The 15759-nt window shown below is 47.0% G+C and overlaps 1 protein-coding gene across 1 annotated transcript in view; it reads right to left on the bottom strand.

Annotated features, from left to right (window-relative positions):
• Positions 1–6045, bottom strand: part of LOC105471544 (ankyrin repeat and BTB domain containing 2) — a 211884-nt gene extending 205839 nt beyond the window's left edge. Inside the window, exon 1 of the mRNA XM_011724059.2 lies at positions 4751–6045. Within this exon, the coding sequence (XP_011722361.1) occupies positions 4751–5633 (883 nt within the window). The 5' untranslated portion in view covers positions 5634–6045. The remainder of the gene's footprint in view (positions 1–4750) is intronic.
• Between the last annotated feature and the right edge of the window lie 9714 nt (positions 6046–15759).

Here is a 15759-nt window from a genome sequence, read left to right as displayed (position 1 = left end):
ACCTTGTTCCTCTTACTACTTAAGGCCAGGGTTGCCCTTCTCAGGCATGCAAGAAAAAAAAAATTTCGTTTCCAAAGCTTGCTCTGTTTCAGTTTTACCAACTCTCTTGGCTTTAAGAAAATGGTTAAAGAGATGGGAAGCTGCCTTCATCCTTCAGACTACGCAGGTGTGGAAAGTGATTAAACAACACCTAAGAAGCCCAATCAACTCTTGCTGCTTCAGCTGATTCTCTCAGTAGAAATTCATCCTAAATCTCATCGCTAAATAAATCCTACAACCCAAAGAGGTTTTATCCCTGCTCTACACGCAGCCCTTTTCTTTATCAGCGCTAAGTGAGATGTTGAGACTTCTCTCAGCTGGTGAATAACTGAATCATTCAGAAAAGTCCTCAGTCACTATTTTTGGCCTAAAGGTCCTTAGCAGTATTGATGTTACTGGCGATTACTAATAAACCTTCAGAGAAGCATTCCTTGACTGTCATTTAAATTAGCCCCGTCACACCATCCCATTACCCTGCCCTTTAAAAAAAAATATTTTAAACAACATTCACTACCGAGAGAAAATCCTTACTTATTCACGTTTTCTCATTTCCTCCACTGGATTATAAACTTCATGAGAGGACGGTTTTTCTTCTTGCTCATCACTTAGTCCACAGCACTTTTAACAGTGGTGGGTACAGGGTCAGTGCTCAATAATTGTTGAATGAATTTACTATTTATTGAACATTTACTATGTGCTAAGATCTTTAAATCTACTGTCTCATTTAATTCTCATACCAACCATATAAGCTAGATGCTCTTACTAGTTCCCATTATGCAGATGACAAAATTGAAGGTTAGAATGGTTAAGAAAATTGCGCCAGGCCACTCATGTGAATGGCAAAGGTATGTATGGCCAGTCCTGATGGGTCATGCCTGTAATCCCAGCACTCTGGGAGGCTGAAGCTGGAGAATCGCTTGAGCCCAGGAGTTTAAGGCCAGCCTGGGCAACATAGCAAGACCCCGTCTCTACAAAAATAAAATTTAAAAAATTAGCTGAGTGTGGTGGCATGTGCCTACAGTCCCAGCTACTTGGGAGGCTGAGGCAGGAGGATCCCTTAGAACCCAGGAGTTCACGGTTGCAGTGAACTATGATTGTACCACTGCACTCCAGCCTGGGCGACACAGCAAGACCCTGTCTCAAAATAAATAAACAAATAACAAAATAAAATTTTAAAAATGGCAAAGGTAGGCTTCAAACCCTCGTGGTGAATCTTGTGCATGTTACCACTAGGCGAGAGCAATCCTTTTGTACACCCTGGGTAATTCTTTGGAGCAAGGATATTCTCACCAATATCCTATCACTTAATCAAGAATCTAGAAATTGAGGAGGATTTTCTAAAACGCCACACTCACAAAAGCTTAGTAAGAAAAATGACCAAGAAGAAACCTAGTAGTGATGCTCAGCATCAAACTCACATATGGGGAGTGATGGGGGAGGGGAGGGAGAGAGCAGAGAGAGGAGAGTAGGGAGGGAGACACGTGGACGCAAAAAGTTTCTATTTTCTGCAAACTCCCTGTTCATAAATACTACTCTATTAAATTGGTTTCTCTACCTCCCGTAAGGAAGTCATGAAGATATCATCATTTAATGGCATTGCCATGGAATTGGGGACATCAATACCAAATGAACAACAATATATAACTCCTGCTGCTCTACAGAGCTGGGATCATGTTTTATAAACACTGCAGAACTTTTATTACCCATCTTGTGCTGAGCAAAACCATATTTGTCCTGCATTCTGAGTAATGGACAGGAATAGATGGATTAGGGCCCTTAAATTCTTGGTTGGAAGACATTAAGTTTAAAAGCCCTATATAGCTGAGTCAAATGCATGTGCCCATGCTGTATAATTAGCAGGCATAACAACAATAAATATATAATTTAAAGGGAAGACCAGCAGGACAAGAATTCTAACCAGCACTCTCCCTCCCATACGCAGTCATTCCCCAGTTGGTCTTCAGCTGTGTAAACTGTAACCTTGCTGGCCTTGGGGTAATTTTAATATAACAAAGGTTTGGACCACTCCATTTTGTTCCTAAGCAGTTTATGCTTCCCTCTGAACCAGCTTTCAGGCATAAGTAATTCATTGCCCCTCTACTAAACATTCATTTTACTTTGTCTAAAGGGACTTAATAAATCAGCCTGGTTATTGTTTAATGTGGCCACCCCCCGGTTTTCATGTATTAAAAATGAGCATCCAGTTGCTAAGTGGAAGTGAATGGTCACCTCGCCTGCAAGAGAGTTCCCTGGAGACCTGAGAATGTACAGAGGGAGACACTTTGGCTCTGAGCATCCAGGGAGCTTTGTTGTCTGCCACAGAGAATCCTGCTGTCTTGACTACCAAGGATTAAGGAGGATTGTTTGGAAAGGGGAGGGGGCAAGGAGAAGGTTAAAACTTGGGGTCGGGGCTGGGTGGGGTGGCTCGCGCCTGTAATCCCAACATTTTGAGAGGCCGAGGCAGGAGGACTGCTTGAGCCCAGGAGTTTGAAACCAGCCTGGGCAACATAGCGAAACCCTGTTTCTATCTTAAAAAAACAAAAGGCGGGGGGTGGGTGGAGGCGGTGGTCAAAAGACCAACTTATAAAGGAAATCCCAAGGAATGCTGACCCTAGATAAGGAATAGTTCTTTTATTGGAAGCCCTTTAGCAGAAAGAATCTGTTTTCTAGCAGCTTCAGGCCACTTCGCATCTTCAGGGTGTCCTGGGCAGGGAGTTGGTCTTCCTTGCTTCAATTTGCAGTTAGAAAAGCTGGGAGAAGCTTCTCAATGCACCTGTTCTGCATGAAAGATATGTTTTTTGTTTTGTTTTGCATCTACGGTTCCACCCTTATTCTTGTTTGGCTTATAGGGTTAGGTCTTCAGTCTTTTCTACGAGCCTTTACTTCTTTGAGTTCAGTTTGGGCCTCCGCTTAGCCAAAAGTACTGAACTCTTTCCCTCAGTTATGACCACTGGATGGAAATCCCCTGGCCCTCCACTTCCTGCCCTGGAGCTGCTGTTCCCAGCGTTGATGCCACAAACCTGGAGGGTGAGGCACAACAAGCAGCTGTGACATCATCAACTGAGATTCGGGACTGACCTTAGCTCTGACCTAAGAGGAAGAAAATTAAGAAGCAGATGCTCTTCAATTCCCGGCATCTCCTTTGGCAGTGTCAGAATTTAAAAACAAAACCAATAATGTCAAAGTAACCCATGCTTGGTACAGAGTATCTTCAAAATGGTCCTAACATGTCAACTGTTCTCCTTGAAAACTGGACCAATCAAAAACAAAGCATAAGATCTGAGAGGAAAGTAGGAAAACAAACAACAACAACAACAAACCCCCAGAAAAACAAAGCTGCTTCTTCTCCACCAGCGGCTAAAACCTTAAAGGGGCCTACCTGTATTCAAACCGGATTCAAATTCCAGTTTTGCCATTTAACATCTATGTAATGTTGGGCAGATTATATAACTTCTGGGAACCTTGGTTTCCTTATCTGTAAAATGGGCATAATACTAAACAGTAAGTACCTACCTAATAGGCTTGCTAGGAGTACTTGAGTTAAAGTGCTAAGAACAATGATGACACATTGTTATTTTACATTTCAGCTATTATGATTATGTTAAACCACGTTTTGACTTCTTTTATCCCTTTCCAGTCCCCACCTGACCTCTACCACTGCCTGCTTATTTGCCAGTGAAAGCTGCCCCCCAAGTGGCCTTCCAATCAGATTGTAAGACTGTTTAACCATAATACCATTCTGAACAGTTTATGGTGCTGATTCCTGAAACTGAAGTATTGTAGGTAGTTTGGAGTTGAATGCAATGTCACACCCCCTAACATTGTCAGGGAAAAGGTCAAGTGCTTTGCTTCCATCCTTTGCACTAAATCCATGCCATCTTCAGAGAAGTGCAACCACCCAATGGTTCCTTTCCCAGACTTGACCCCAAGCCGTTACCTATCCCTCGATCTCTTCCCCCTGATGGGCCATCACTCTTTTCAGGAAAGAACATTTAATACAATGCAAGGTTTTAAGCAATGGCTCACTTGGTTGGTGACAGCTTGGAAAATCAGGTCCCAGGAGACAACCTGTACCCTTCCGGGAAGGGGAATCGGGGGTCCCCAGGTTTCATCATTCCTGGGCACATATAGTTAAGAGCGCGCCACTACCCCTCTAGCGCCTGACAGCATCCTTCAGCCCAGCAAAGCACAAGGCGCAGCGCCAGATCTCGGGCTTCCCACTCCCCTCCCCCCATCTCACTTATCCAAGGCTCAGATCTTTAAGCTGGGACCCTTTGGCTGCTGCTATTGAGCTGGGGAAAACTAGGGGGCAGAATCAGTCAATCTGCCCAGCTGTTGGGAAAAGACAGCAACTAGAGATCTAGTTAAGCACGGCAAAGAGCCACGGGGCAGTAAGTTTCACTTCAAGAGAGGTTCAGGAATGGCTTGGTCAAGAGATTCAATCTCACCCAATCAATGAACGGCCCGCAGATAGTAACAATGCCACGCAGCACAGGATGTAGATCATTCACGAGTTTGCCCTCCAAAAGTCAGTTACCCTTAGAACAATCTCTGACAAGTGCCATTTAATGAACCCTATCCTCAGACCCAACGCTTTCTCCCAAAGTACTGGCACAGCCACCAGCTTTGTCTCAGGAAATTCACTCCCCCAGTAGCCCAGGGCGGGATTTCTTGCCTACCCAGTCTGCCAGTCCGAGGCCCGCGCGCTTACCATTGGCGTTCTTGCCGCAGATGAGATGCTCATAGGGCTGCAAGACGCCCCAGAGCTCGGCGTCGTTGTTGATGACCATCTCCAGGGCCTCAGCAGACACCTCCCCGCCTCCGGCCCCTCCGCCATCAGGGCTCTGGCTGGCCATCACCCTGGCTCGGATCTCCTCCACCAGGTTCTCCATACAGGCGGTGAGCGAGATGGCCGCGTACTCGTGGATGCGTACGGAGATTCGGGTGTCCACCATCCAGCGGAAAAAGCGGCCCACTGAGAAGGTGAGGCCGCAGCGCGCGGACTTGCCCCGGCGCAGCCCGTCTCCGGCGCTCATGCTGTACAGGGACAGCGCCTTGACGGCTGCCAGCGCGCAGCTCTCCGCCAGAGCCCAGCTGTGCACCAGGCGCACGGCGCTCTGCACCTCAAAGCGGGTGCACTTGGCGTGCAGCACGCTCACGCGCTGCGCCTCGCGGGCCACGCGGATCAGAGCCCTACGGAGCAGCCCGGCCAGGCGCCTCACCGCCTCGGCGGAGAACTGGGGCAGCCGCCGACCGCCCGCACCTTTGCGGAGCACCCGGGCCACGTCTCCCTCGGTCCAGGGGAACTCCTCCAGCTCCGGGAGCCGCGGGCAGCGCGAGAAGAGGTCGGCCACTTCGGGGTCCTCGGGCAGCACCGTGTTCACCGTGTCCCAGCTGTTGTGGCGGCTGTTCATGGAGCCGGAGTAGCACCACCAGGCCGCCCCGCGGTGCTGCTGCGCCGAAGAGTTGAGCGCCTGCGAGTTGGACTTGGAGGACGAGAGGCTGAGCGAGCGGCACGAGTCCCCGGCCCCATACCCGGAGTCCAAGGTCAAGTCCTCCAGCGTCTTCAGAGTCGAGCTGTACGTCCCGGCCATGGGGAGCCTGCCGCGGGCGGCGTCGCCGAGCGAGGGGCGCTCACAACTCCATGCGCTCTTCCCCAAGTGGGCAGAAACAAGCTCTAGGCTCTCCGAGCTACCCTCTTTCCTCTCTGTGCCGCGGGGCTCGGCGGCCGCATTGCCCGCCCGGAGGCCGCGGGAAGGCGGGCGAGATCCGTGGCCAGCCGGAGCCCCACGCTCCTGGCGTCCCGACTCGAAGCTGTCACTGGAAAGATCCTCGCCGCTCCCCCTCGGCACTCCCCCTTGTCTACCTCTAATTCCCACAAGCGGAGCGTCAGTCCTCCACAGAGAAGGACTCCCGGGAGAACAGGGCGGCGGCGAAGGGCGCAGGGCGCAGGGCGCAGCGCGAGTCCGGGACCAGCCGGCGAGAAAGCGCTCGGGAAACTTCTGCGCGGCGCCGGCCGGCGGCACAGCTGGGTACCAGGCTGCGTCCGACATGCAAATAACCTCGGGCAGCTCACCAATCACCGGCCGCGATGGGCGGGGATGCACCAATGATCTTCGAGGGGGCGGTCACTATGCAGATTTCACTTTGCCTTGGGTGAAACCCCGCGGCGGCGGAGGCGGGGCTGGAGGCGGAGGGCCGGGCACGCGGCTGGGATGGGGGTGGGGATGGGGGTGGGGATGGGGGTGGGGATGGAGGTGGGGGTGGGGGTGGGGTGGGGGGTGGGGGGTGGGGGGTGGGGGGGTGGGGGGGTGGGGGTGGGGGTGAGGGTGGGGGTGGGGGTGAGGGTGGGGGTGGGGTGGGGGAGGGGAAAGGGCGAGCCAGCGAACTGGGAGGTGGAGGTGGAGACGGGAAAGCAGCGGTCGAAACCATAGCTCCGGAGCTCACGATTTAAAGAAAAATGCAAAGGAAAAGCTACAGAGCGCTGCCACCTTCCCGCAGCCCAGGCTTTGGGCGTTCGCTGCTCGCTTTGGAACCCTTCTCAGCCAGGCGTTCCGGGGTGGGGGCCAGGAGAATGGGGAGGGCCCCAGCCAGGCGCTCCACCTCTCCTCCACCTTCGGCCAGGCCCCTCCCGCAATCCGAAATGAAACGCTGGCTGTGTTTGGAGGGAGGAGGGACGTCCCTGCCTCTCTTCCCAAGTCCGTCTGGCTTCTTTGCGCGGCTGTCTAGGCTCCAATCAGGACAGAATTTCTTAATCTGGGATCTGATCAATGGACGGGCCCCAGAAAGCCTGTGAGTGCCTCCGCCCATTTGTAGTTTCACCTGCCCTTTTCTGAGTGCTACTATGGGGAGGAGGCCCCAACTTTTGTCAGATTCTCGAGAGTATCCATGAGTTTTCTGTTACCGCTGTGTGACGATACCACTTGCTGTCAGGTGGATCCTTTTTGTCCGAGGTAGAGAGTGTTCTTACAGGAAGAATGAGAAGAAGGTGGCAGAGCGGTCCCTAGCCCTGGGTTCCGCTCGGAACACCTAGCTGGATGCAGGTGTTCGCCTCCTAACGCGTGCTGGTGGGCGAGCCGTATGCCCCCGCGGGACCCAGTTCCGCCGGGGTACAATGAGTGGCTGACCTCCAGGCAGCGCCAGTGCCAACTTACCGCGGGGCGGGTGTCCCCAAGCGGTCCGCCAGAGCTTTGTAAGTTCAGCACTCCCATGCCCGGTCCAGGCACGTCCCGCCGCTGCCCTGTGGCTACTCACACGCACGTGCGCGAACGGACCTGTGCCCCCTCCACGGGAACCGCAGACTCAAAGCGGGGATTGTGCGTTCGCTCTTCTCAAGTCAGCCTCCCCCACTCCTGAATGGCTCCTTTGTGTTGCATTTTACACAGTTCTGACCTTGGGCTGTGAGTTGGATATGAACTAGAAATGTCTGGTTTGTCTCTTTCCTTCTGAAATTAATGGCCTTTACCCCCGGCGAAACTGCTTTTTATTTGGCAATTTCGCCTAATTTTGCCTTTCCACGGGTCTTTATTTATGCAACATCGCCGCCCGATGGTTAGAATTGGGAACAGAGTCAAAGATGGAAGTACTGTAATATCAAAGACACAAGTCAGCAGAGATCAAATTAACAAAGGAGAACGCAGTCACACTTTACAGACGTGAGATTAGAAGTTAAAGTAGGCAATGAGGTCCAACTTGTCAAAAATACAAAAGTAAATTTTATGCAATTTAAAACTTTATTGGGTAAATGTAATATTAAAGGCAATGTCGCCCTCTAATGGATATATTTAAAGAATTTCAGAAAGATTTCCCCGCCCCGCCTTTTCTTCGTTGTGCGCACCCATCAAACATAAAGAAAATTACCCAACTGGAAATTTACAACGGGGAACTTACTGAATGAAAGGTTATTTGAGGAATCATCTGGAGTATTTCTGGGGGGAAAAGAGCATATGGGATTTATATTAATATATTCAAATTACTTGATGACTTAAAGTGTAGATAAACGTGCCTCCAACTGAATCTGAGAATCCTGTGAATGTTGACCTGCACCAGGAAGATATATTCTGCAAAATTCAGCCATGGGAAATGCTGCTCAACAAACAACTGAGTTTCTTTAATAAGTTTCAAGGAAAGAAAGAGATGGAGAGAAAATCTATAATTTAAAAAGACTTAAAAGACATGATAACCAATTACAAGGTGTGGAACTTCTTTGCATTTTGAATTTGTTTTAAAAAGTCAAACATTTGACTTTATGAAACCATTAGGAACACTGCCTCGATGTTTGCTCTTAAAAAATAACTTTTTTTTTTTTGATGTGGTAATGGTAGTGTGATTATGTTTATCAAATGTTCTTATCTTTTAGAGACACAGGGTGAAATAAGTGTTTTGTAGCCCACAGGAGTTGGCTTCCTCAAGGAAAAAAGGAAGAAAAATCCTCATGGAAAAATCTGGTAAAGGGACTAGGAAGTTAGGAAAGACTGTAGATAGATCTCTTGTCTTTCAAATTTTCCTCAGTCATCTAGTCAACCTGAGGACTGGAGGAATCAAGTAAACTCAGACTGTATCTGTGTTTGTGTTTTGTGTGATATGGGAAAAAGCACAGGAGGAAGATAGATAGAGATGAATATATATACATATCTCCAGCCATCTTAGAATGAATCAATTCTTTGATTTCAGTTAAATTTTTGGGAGTTGGCCAGTGTGGTGAAATACAAAACTTTGGATCAAGGAAAGAAAGACATGGTTTCTTACACATACATGCATGTGTTCAATTAAGCCAATCTGCTGGTAATGTGTTTGATTTTAAGAATGCAAATTATATTAAGAGAAAATGTCATCCCAACTCGGGCCTTACCCAAACGTTATTTTTTTGAAGAAAAACAGCTGTCATTAAGCTGGACAAGTGGAAAAGAACATAATAGAACACTGGCAAACACTGGAACAATTCCAAGTGGAGTTGACAATTAAGAAGCCGATCTGGGATTGCCCATGCAAAAATCATATAAGAGAGGTAGCTCGAAGTAAACTTTAGAAACTTTACCTGATATGAGGTCCTCTATGTGCTTACACAATTAAAAAAAAAAAATCTGGAAATTAGGAGATAAAATACCCTGGAATTTATCTTGAAAGTGAGGGTGTTATAATCTCAACTATTTAAGTACAGACAGAACTGTCTCATGAGAAAGGTAGATTATGGCCTTGACTTTGGAGAGTGGCCAAATGTTAATTTAGTTTGTGGATCACCTTTGGTGCATTTGGCAGATATAGATCGTTAATTCCCACAGGTGATTTTAATCAACTCTGCTAATCAGGAGGGAATGTCTTTAAGCAGAGAATTAACATGTTCAGGCTTACAGAAATAGATTTGAAATTCATTGGAGAAAGCTAAGTTTATAGAGCAGAGAGCATTACCTGCTTCTTTGTTGGTTGTCTTGGCTGTCTTACAAGAATATAAGCTCCATGAGGTAAGGGATCTTCTCCATTTAGTTCACTTTTGTATCCCATTACCTAGGTCAGTGTAAGCATAAAGTAGGAGCTCAATAAATATTGAATAAGTGAATGAATGAAACTAACAGGATGAATGGGGCAATGTAACGAACGGCTAGGTTTCTTTTTAAACTCTCAAGGAGCCGGCATGTGCTTAAGACTGTGTGTTAAGGGAAAAGGATTACTGACATCTGAACTGAGATTTTCCTGATATCTGCCTCCTCCATAGACTTCAGGATAGTCATGTGCTCCCCATCCATATTATTATTAATATTTTTGAGACAGAGTCCCACTCTGTCATTCAGGCTGGAGTGAGTGGTGCTATCTCAGCTCACTGAAACCTCCACCTCCCAGGTTCAAGCGATTCGCCTGCCTCAGCCTCCCAAGTAGTGGGGACTACAGCATGTGCCACCACTTCTGGCTAATTTTTGTATTTTTAGCAGAGATGGGTTTCACCATGTTGGCCAGGCTGGTCTCAAACTTCTGACCTCAAGTGATCCGCCTGCCTCAGCCTTCCAAAGTGTGGGAATTACAGGTGTGAGCCACTATGCCCAGCCCCCACCCACATTAGAGAGTGGTTCCTAACACCATGGGGAGGCGAGCTTAGGAAGTGGGGGGTGTCTTTGAATCACCTAAAATTGCCTTTTAATATAAGTACAAATTTGCATATTCTGGAGAAAGGGTCTATGCATCTATGCAGGACTGTCTGATAGAACTTTCTGAGATAAAGAAAAAGGTTCTATACCTGTGCTATCAAATACAGAAGCCCACTAACCACGTGTGGCTGCAACTTGAAATCTAGCTATTGTGACTGAAGAACTGAGTCTTAAATTTTATTTAATTTTAATTATTAATTATTTTTGAGATGGGGTCTCACTGTCACTCAGGCTGGAGTGCAGTGGTATGATCTTGGCTTACTGCAACCTCTGCCTCCTTAGCTCAAGTAATCCTCCCACCTCAGCCTCCTGAGTAGCTGGGACCACAGGTGCATGCCACCACACCCAGCTAATTCCTTGTATTTTTGGTAGTGACAGGATTTTGCCATGTTGCCCAGGCTGGTCTCGACCTCCTGAGCTCAAATGATCCTTCTGCCTCAGCCTTTAATTTAATTTTAAACTTGAATAGCTACAAGTAGCTAGCGCTACCATAGGGGACAGCACAGCTCTGTAGCCTTTGTGAAGATCTCAACGAGGCCAATGATCCTAAGAGGTGAAAAATAAGAATGAGGGTTGTTAGAGAAGTTTTTCCAAAATGTTGGCAGAACACAGTGGCCAATTGTTAGGCCACAGCGCCACAGTGCACTGTTAGGAAAGGAGACAAATTTTAGAGCCTTGGACAAAGAAAACCATTTGGAAAAGGCATATACAAAGTCTTAAATGGGATGTGAACTCAGCCCAAGTTGAAGGAGTGAGACATCCTTCCATTGTCAAGACATCACATTCCATGTTGAATTGGTGGGAGAGTACATGGTGAGGAGGTAGGTTTCTCCCTAAGGGTGGCTAAAGACAGACAAATCCTGGGGACATAGAACCAGCTCCTATGTATGCAGTGTCCAGGGTCTGCTGTCTGTTCAAGGCTCAGGGAACAGGAGGCCCCTCTATTTACATAGATACATATAAATTTGGATTTTTTTTTCTTTATTCCTTTTTTTTTTTGAGATGGAGTTTTACTCTTGTTGCCTAGGCAATGGCATGATGTCGGCTCACTGCAACCTCCACCTCCCAGGTTCAAGTGATTCTCCTGCCTCAGCCTCCCAAGTAGCTAGGATTACAGGCATGCGCCACCATGCCCAGCTAATTTTGTATTTTTAGTAGAGACAGAGTTCTCCATGTTGGTTAGACTGGTCTCAAATTCCCAACCTCAGGTGATCCGCCCACCTCAGCCTCCCAAAGTGCTGGGATTATAGGCGTGAGCCGCTGCGCCTGGCCATACATTTGGATTTTAGAGACAATCTAAGTCTGGGCTTGACAGAGATAATAAGCTGCTTAGATGAGAGGGAAGGTCAGGGTGGAGAGCAGATCAAACCAGGAATGGCTCAGAACCAGACATCAAACAATGCCTAGTCCTGGCAACTGGCAAGAACACGGGTGGTAAACAGCATTCAGGGAACCGGCCCCTACCAGAGTGGCTGGTAGAAGACTCCAGTTTCCAAAACCTTGAGGGAGGGGGCAAGGAAAGGCTGAGCCTGTAGGAACTGAAGGATGGTGCAGAGAGTCAAGACAGGGACTCTGTTATTGGGACTGTGGGTTTCCAGGCGGGGTTTGGACACAAGGTTTTCAGAGCCAGGTCAGGAGTAGCAGGCAGCGAAATCGAATCCTTAATCTCTGAAGCACTTACCGGTTTGGGATTCCTTAACTTACTGGTTTGGGAACTCCTTAACTATTTGCTGACAAGTGCCAGGCTTGTCTGAGAATCTGGGATGAAGTGGGGCTTCCATAGCTCCTCCTGCAAGGGTTGGAAAGTCACTAAGCAGGGAGCCCAGAGATGATTTCAAAAGCATTGCTTGCTACATCGCGGCATTATGAAAACCATCTGGGTTGTTCTTGGGACACTTAACATAATATGCCTGAGAACAGGTGATAATTTAAATGAGTGGTTTTCAAATTGCTGAGTTGAGAAATCCCTTTTTTCCAGTCTTACACAGGCCCTGATATGAAATACAAAGAAGCAGAAAGCTTGATTTGGGGTGTGGGTGGAAGGGTCTAGAGCCAATTCATGAATTTTCAGGCAGCTTCTGAGGAACTCGGTGGAAGCCCAAAGCTTTGCAGAGCTACTGGAAAACCACTGACTAAAGCCGTTGTCAGTTCTTTGACTCACTATGCAGGTTGGTACATCTGGGGGAGAAATGAGTCAAACGTAAGGAAGAAAATACTGTGGAAGGCAAAGAAAGCTGAGAAACGTGGTAGATAAACAGGCGTGCTATGGTTAGCAGAGCTGCTTTGAAGTTGGTCAAACAGAACACTCAGTTATTGAAAAAGAAACTAATGGTGTGGAAGCTGTAAAGCGTCCTTCCATCCTGTGCAACCTAGATTAGCCCATTCCTGAGACAGGTATTGGTTCTGAATCTCAGGACTAAAGAAAAACACAGACGATTCAAAACAAAGCCCCCAAAATGGTTACAAAGAAGAAGAAAAAAATACTTCCCCAAAGTATGTTCTGCAGGATGGTTAGTCTCATGAGATGGTCTACCAAAAAAAAAAAAAAAAAAAAAAAAAAAAAAAATTGAATTTTGTGGTTAACTTTGGGAAATTTTGCATTCTGTTTCTCCCTCTACTATATTCATGACCTACAATATTTAAGGGTCTGTTTGTATTTCTTTTAACCCATGCTATCCTGGGCTTAACTGTGCAGAGAGCTTTTTTTTTTATTATTATTTTTTTATTTTATTTATTTATTTTTTTTGAGATGGAGTCTTGCTCTGTCACCCAGGCTGGAGTGCAGTGGCCGGATCTCAGCTCACTGCAAGCTCCGCCTCCCGGGTTTACGCCATTCTCCTGCCTCAGCCTCCCGAGTAGCTGGGACTACAGGCGCCCGCCACCTCACCCGGCTATTTTTTTGGTATTTTTTAGTAGAGACGGGGTTTTACCGTGTTAGCCGGGATCGTCTCTCGATCTCCTGACCTCGTGATCCGCCCGTCTCGGCCTCCCAAAGTGCTGGGATTACAGGCTTGAGCCACCGCGCCTGGCCTTTTTTTTTTTTTTTTTTAAATCCCACAATGCTATTTAAAGTAACTGGGACTTTTTATTTAACTTCAAGAAGAAAAGACAATGACCATCTTATGTGTCTTATGAAGACAATGACACATCTTATGTGTTTGCTCAAGTAGTTGTGATAGGGCAGGACCTTGGACCAAATCCAGATAGATCTTAGGACAGGTCAGTTTCAGCAATCGACCACTGCACAAAGCTGGAATTCGGTTCTTTTGGACACAATGCGATCTCAAAGGTAGTTCCAAACCTAGGACATTGCTTCACAGGAGAAAATCGGGGTAAGTGCAGCCCAGGTATTGGGTTGGTGCAAAAGTAATTGCCAATTTTGCCATTGAAAGTAATAACAAAACCGCAATTACTTTTGCATCAACCTAATAAAACAGTTCGCAAAGCAAACAAGATAGGTCGTGGGAGGGCTTTCCAACAGGATCTCTGCCTATTAGGCACTTGGCGTTACAAATGTGTTATCTAGTATCAGAGGAAGCCATTGGCAGCCTGAGTTTGTTTTTGTTTTTGTTTTTTTTTGAGACGGAGTCTCACTCTGTCGTGTCGCCCAGGCTGGAGTGTAGTGGCGCGATCTTGGCTCACTGCAACCTCCACCTCCCAGGTTCAAGCAAGTCTCCTGCTTCAGCCTCCCAAGTAGCTGGGACTACAGGCGCATGCCACCACCCTCTGCTATTTTTTGTATTTTTAGGAGTGATGGGGCTTCACCATGTTGGCCAGGCTGGTCTTGAACTCCTGACCTCAGGTGATCCACCCCGCCTTGGCCTCCCAAAGTACTGGGATTACAGGCGTGAACCATGGTGCCCAGCGCGGGAGCCTGGGGTTTAATGACAAGAATTTTAGGGAAGGGGCTGGGACTTAAGACTACAAAGCTGAATTATGGGACAGAGAACCCAGGGACAACCTGATTGTGATAATATTGCCAGATCCTCAGACCTAGATGTTTCATATTCTAGTTATCAATTATCTGCTTAAAAAAAAAAGTGTGCTCTTCTACCCTGGTATAGAGAATCTATTTCAGCTTTTAAATATTCATCTGATGGTCTTATACAAATCTCAAGCCCCAGGCACCTTTCTTGGAAATACGAATTCAGTAAGCCTGTAATGGGATCCAGAGTAAAAATATTTTAAACAAGCATTCTGGCTGGGCACAGTGGCTCATGCCTGTAATCCCAGCACTTTGGGAGGCCAAGGCCAGAGGGTCACTTGAGCCCAGGAGTTCAAAACCAGCTTGTCAACATAGCAAGCCTCCATCTCTACAAGAGAAAAATACGAAAATCAGGAGGGCGTGGTGTTGGGTGCTTTTGGTCCCAGCTACTTGGTAGGCTTAGGTGGGAGGATCGATTGAGCCCAGGAATTCAAGGCTGCAGTAAGCTACGATTGCATCACTACACTCCAGGGTGGGACAGAATGAGACGCTGTCTCAAACAAACAAAGAAACAAACAAAAATTCCCGGGTGATTCTTAGCAGGCAAGTTTGGGAACTAAGACATTTGTTTCTTAAACCTCAAGGCACCCCAGAACTGTTTTAAAATGCAAATTCTGTAGCCCTAGAGTCCGTGAGTCCTAATTTTTAACCAGAGTGTCTCAGTTTGATTCAAATGCTTTGGGTCCAGCAAACTTACAATTCAATATGCAAGTCCAGGAATTTCAGGTGTTCCCGGCAGGTGGCGCTCTCATTCATTTAGCTATGAACTTGCACCTAAGAAGCCATTTTTTAAAAACTCATGAACAGGATTTAAAGTGAAAAAAAGAAAAAAAAAAAGAAAAAAAACCTTTTAAATCTCCCAAGAGGATAGATCTGGGACCACATAACTATTCCTAATGATAAATTCTTTTAAAAATCTGAAAATGTCTCTTGTCTGCCCTTAAGTAAGGGTGCTTAACATTAGGAATGACTGTACACAGCCCCAGCACAGGGACGGACGGCTGAATTGCAGATGGGACCGGAGGAAGTGGTCTTCAGAGTTCAGACAGTAGCCTTTAAAAAAAATTATCTCCAGCTGGGCGCGCTGGCTCACGCCTGTAATCTCAGCACTTTGGGAGGCCGAGGTGGGTGGATTACCTGAGGTCAGGAGTTCGAGACCAGCCTGGCCAACATGGTGAAACCATGTCTCTACTAAAAACACAAAAATTTGCTGGGCATGGTGGTGTGCACCTGTAATTTCAGCTATTCGGGAGGCTAAGGCAGCAGAATCACTTGAACCTGGGAGGTGGAGGTTGCAGTGAGCTGAGATCACACCACTGCACTCCAACCTGGGCAACAGAATGAGACTCTGTCTCAAAAAACAAAACAAAACAAAACATATTTTTAGTAGAGACGGGGTTTCACCATTTTAGCTAGGATGGTTTCAATCTCCTGACCTTGTACTCTGCCTGCCTGGGCCTCCAAAAGTGCTGGGATTCAGGCATGAGCCACTGTGCCTGGCCATTATTAACATCTTTAAGAAGGATTAGTATTCATTCTTCTTGTTTTAAATTTATTATTATTTTTTTATTATACATTTAAGTTCTGAGATACACG

The sequence above is a fragment of the Macaca nemestrina genome, chromosome 12 (genome assembly GCF_043159975.1).
Source record: "Macaca nemestrina isolate mMacNem1 chromosome 12, mMacNem.hap1, whole genome shotgun sequence".
NCBI lineage: Eukaryota > Metazoa > Chordata > Mammalia > Primates > Cercopithecidae > Macaca > Macaca nemestrina.
The sequence above is the reverse complement of the archived record's forward strand: the minus strand, read 5'-3'. Positions and strand labels throughout refer to the sequence as shown.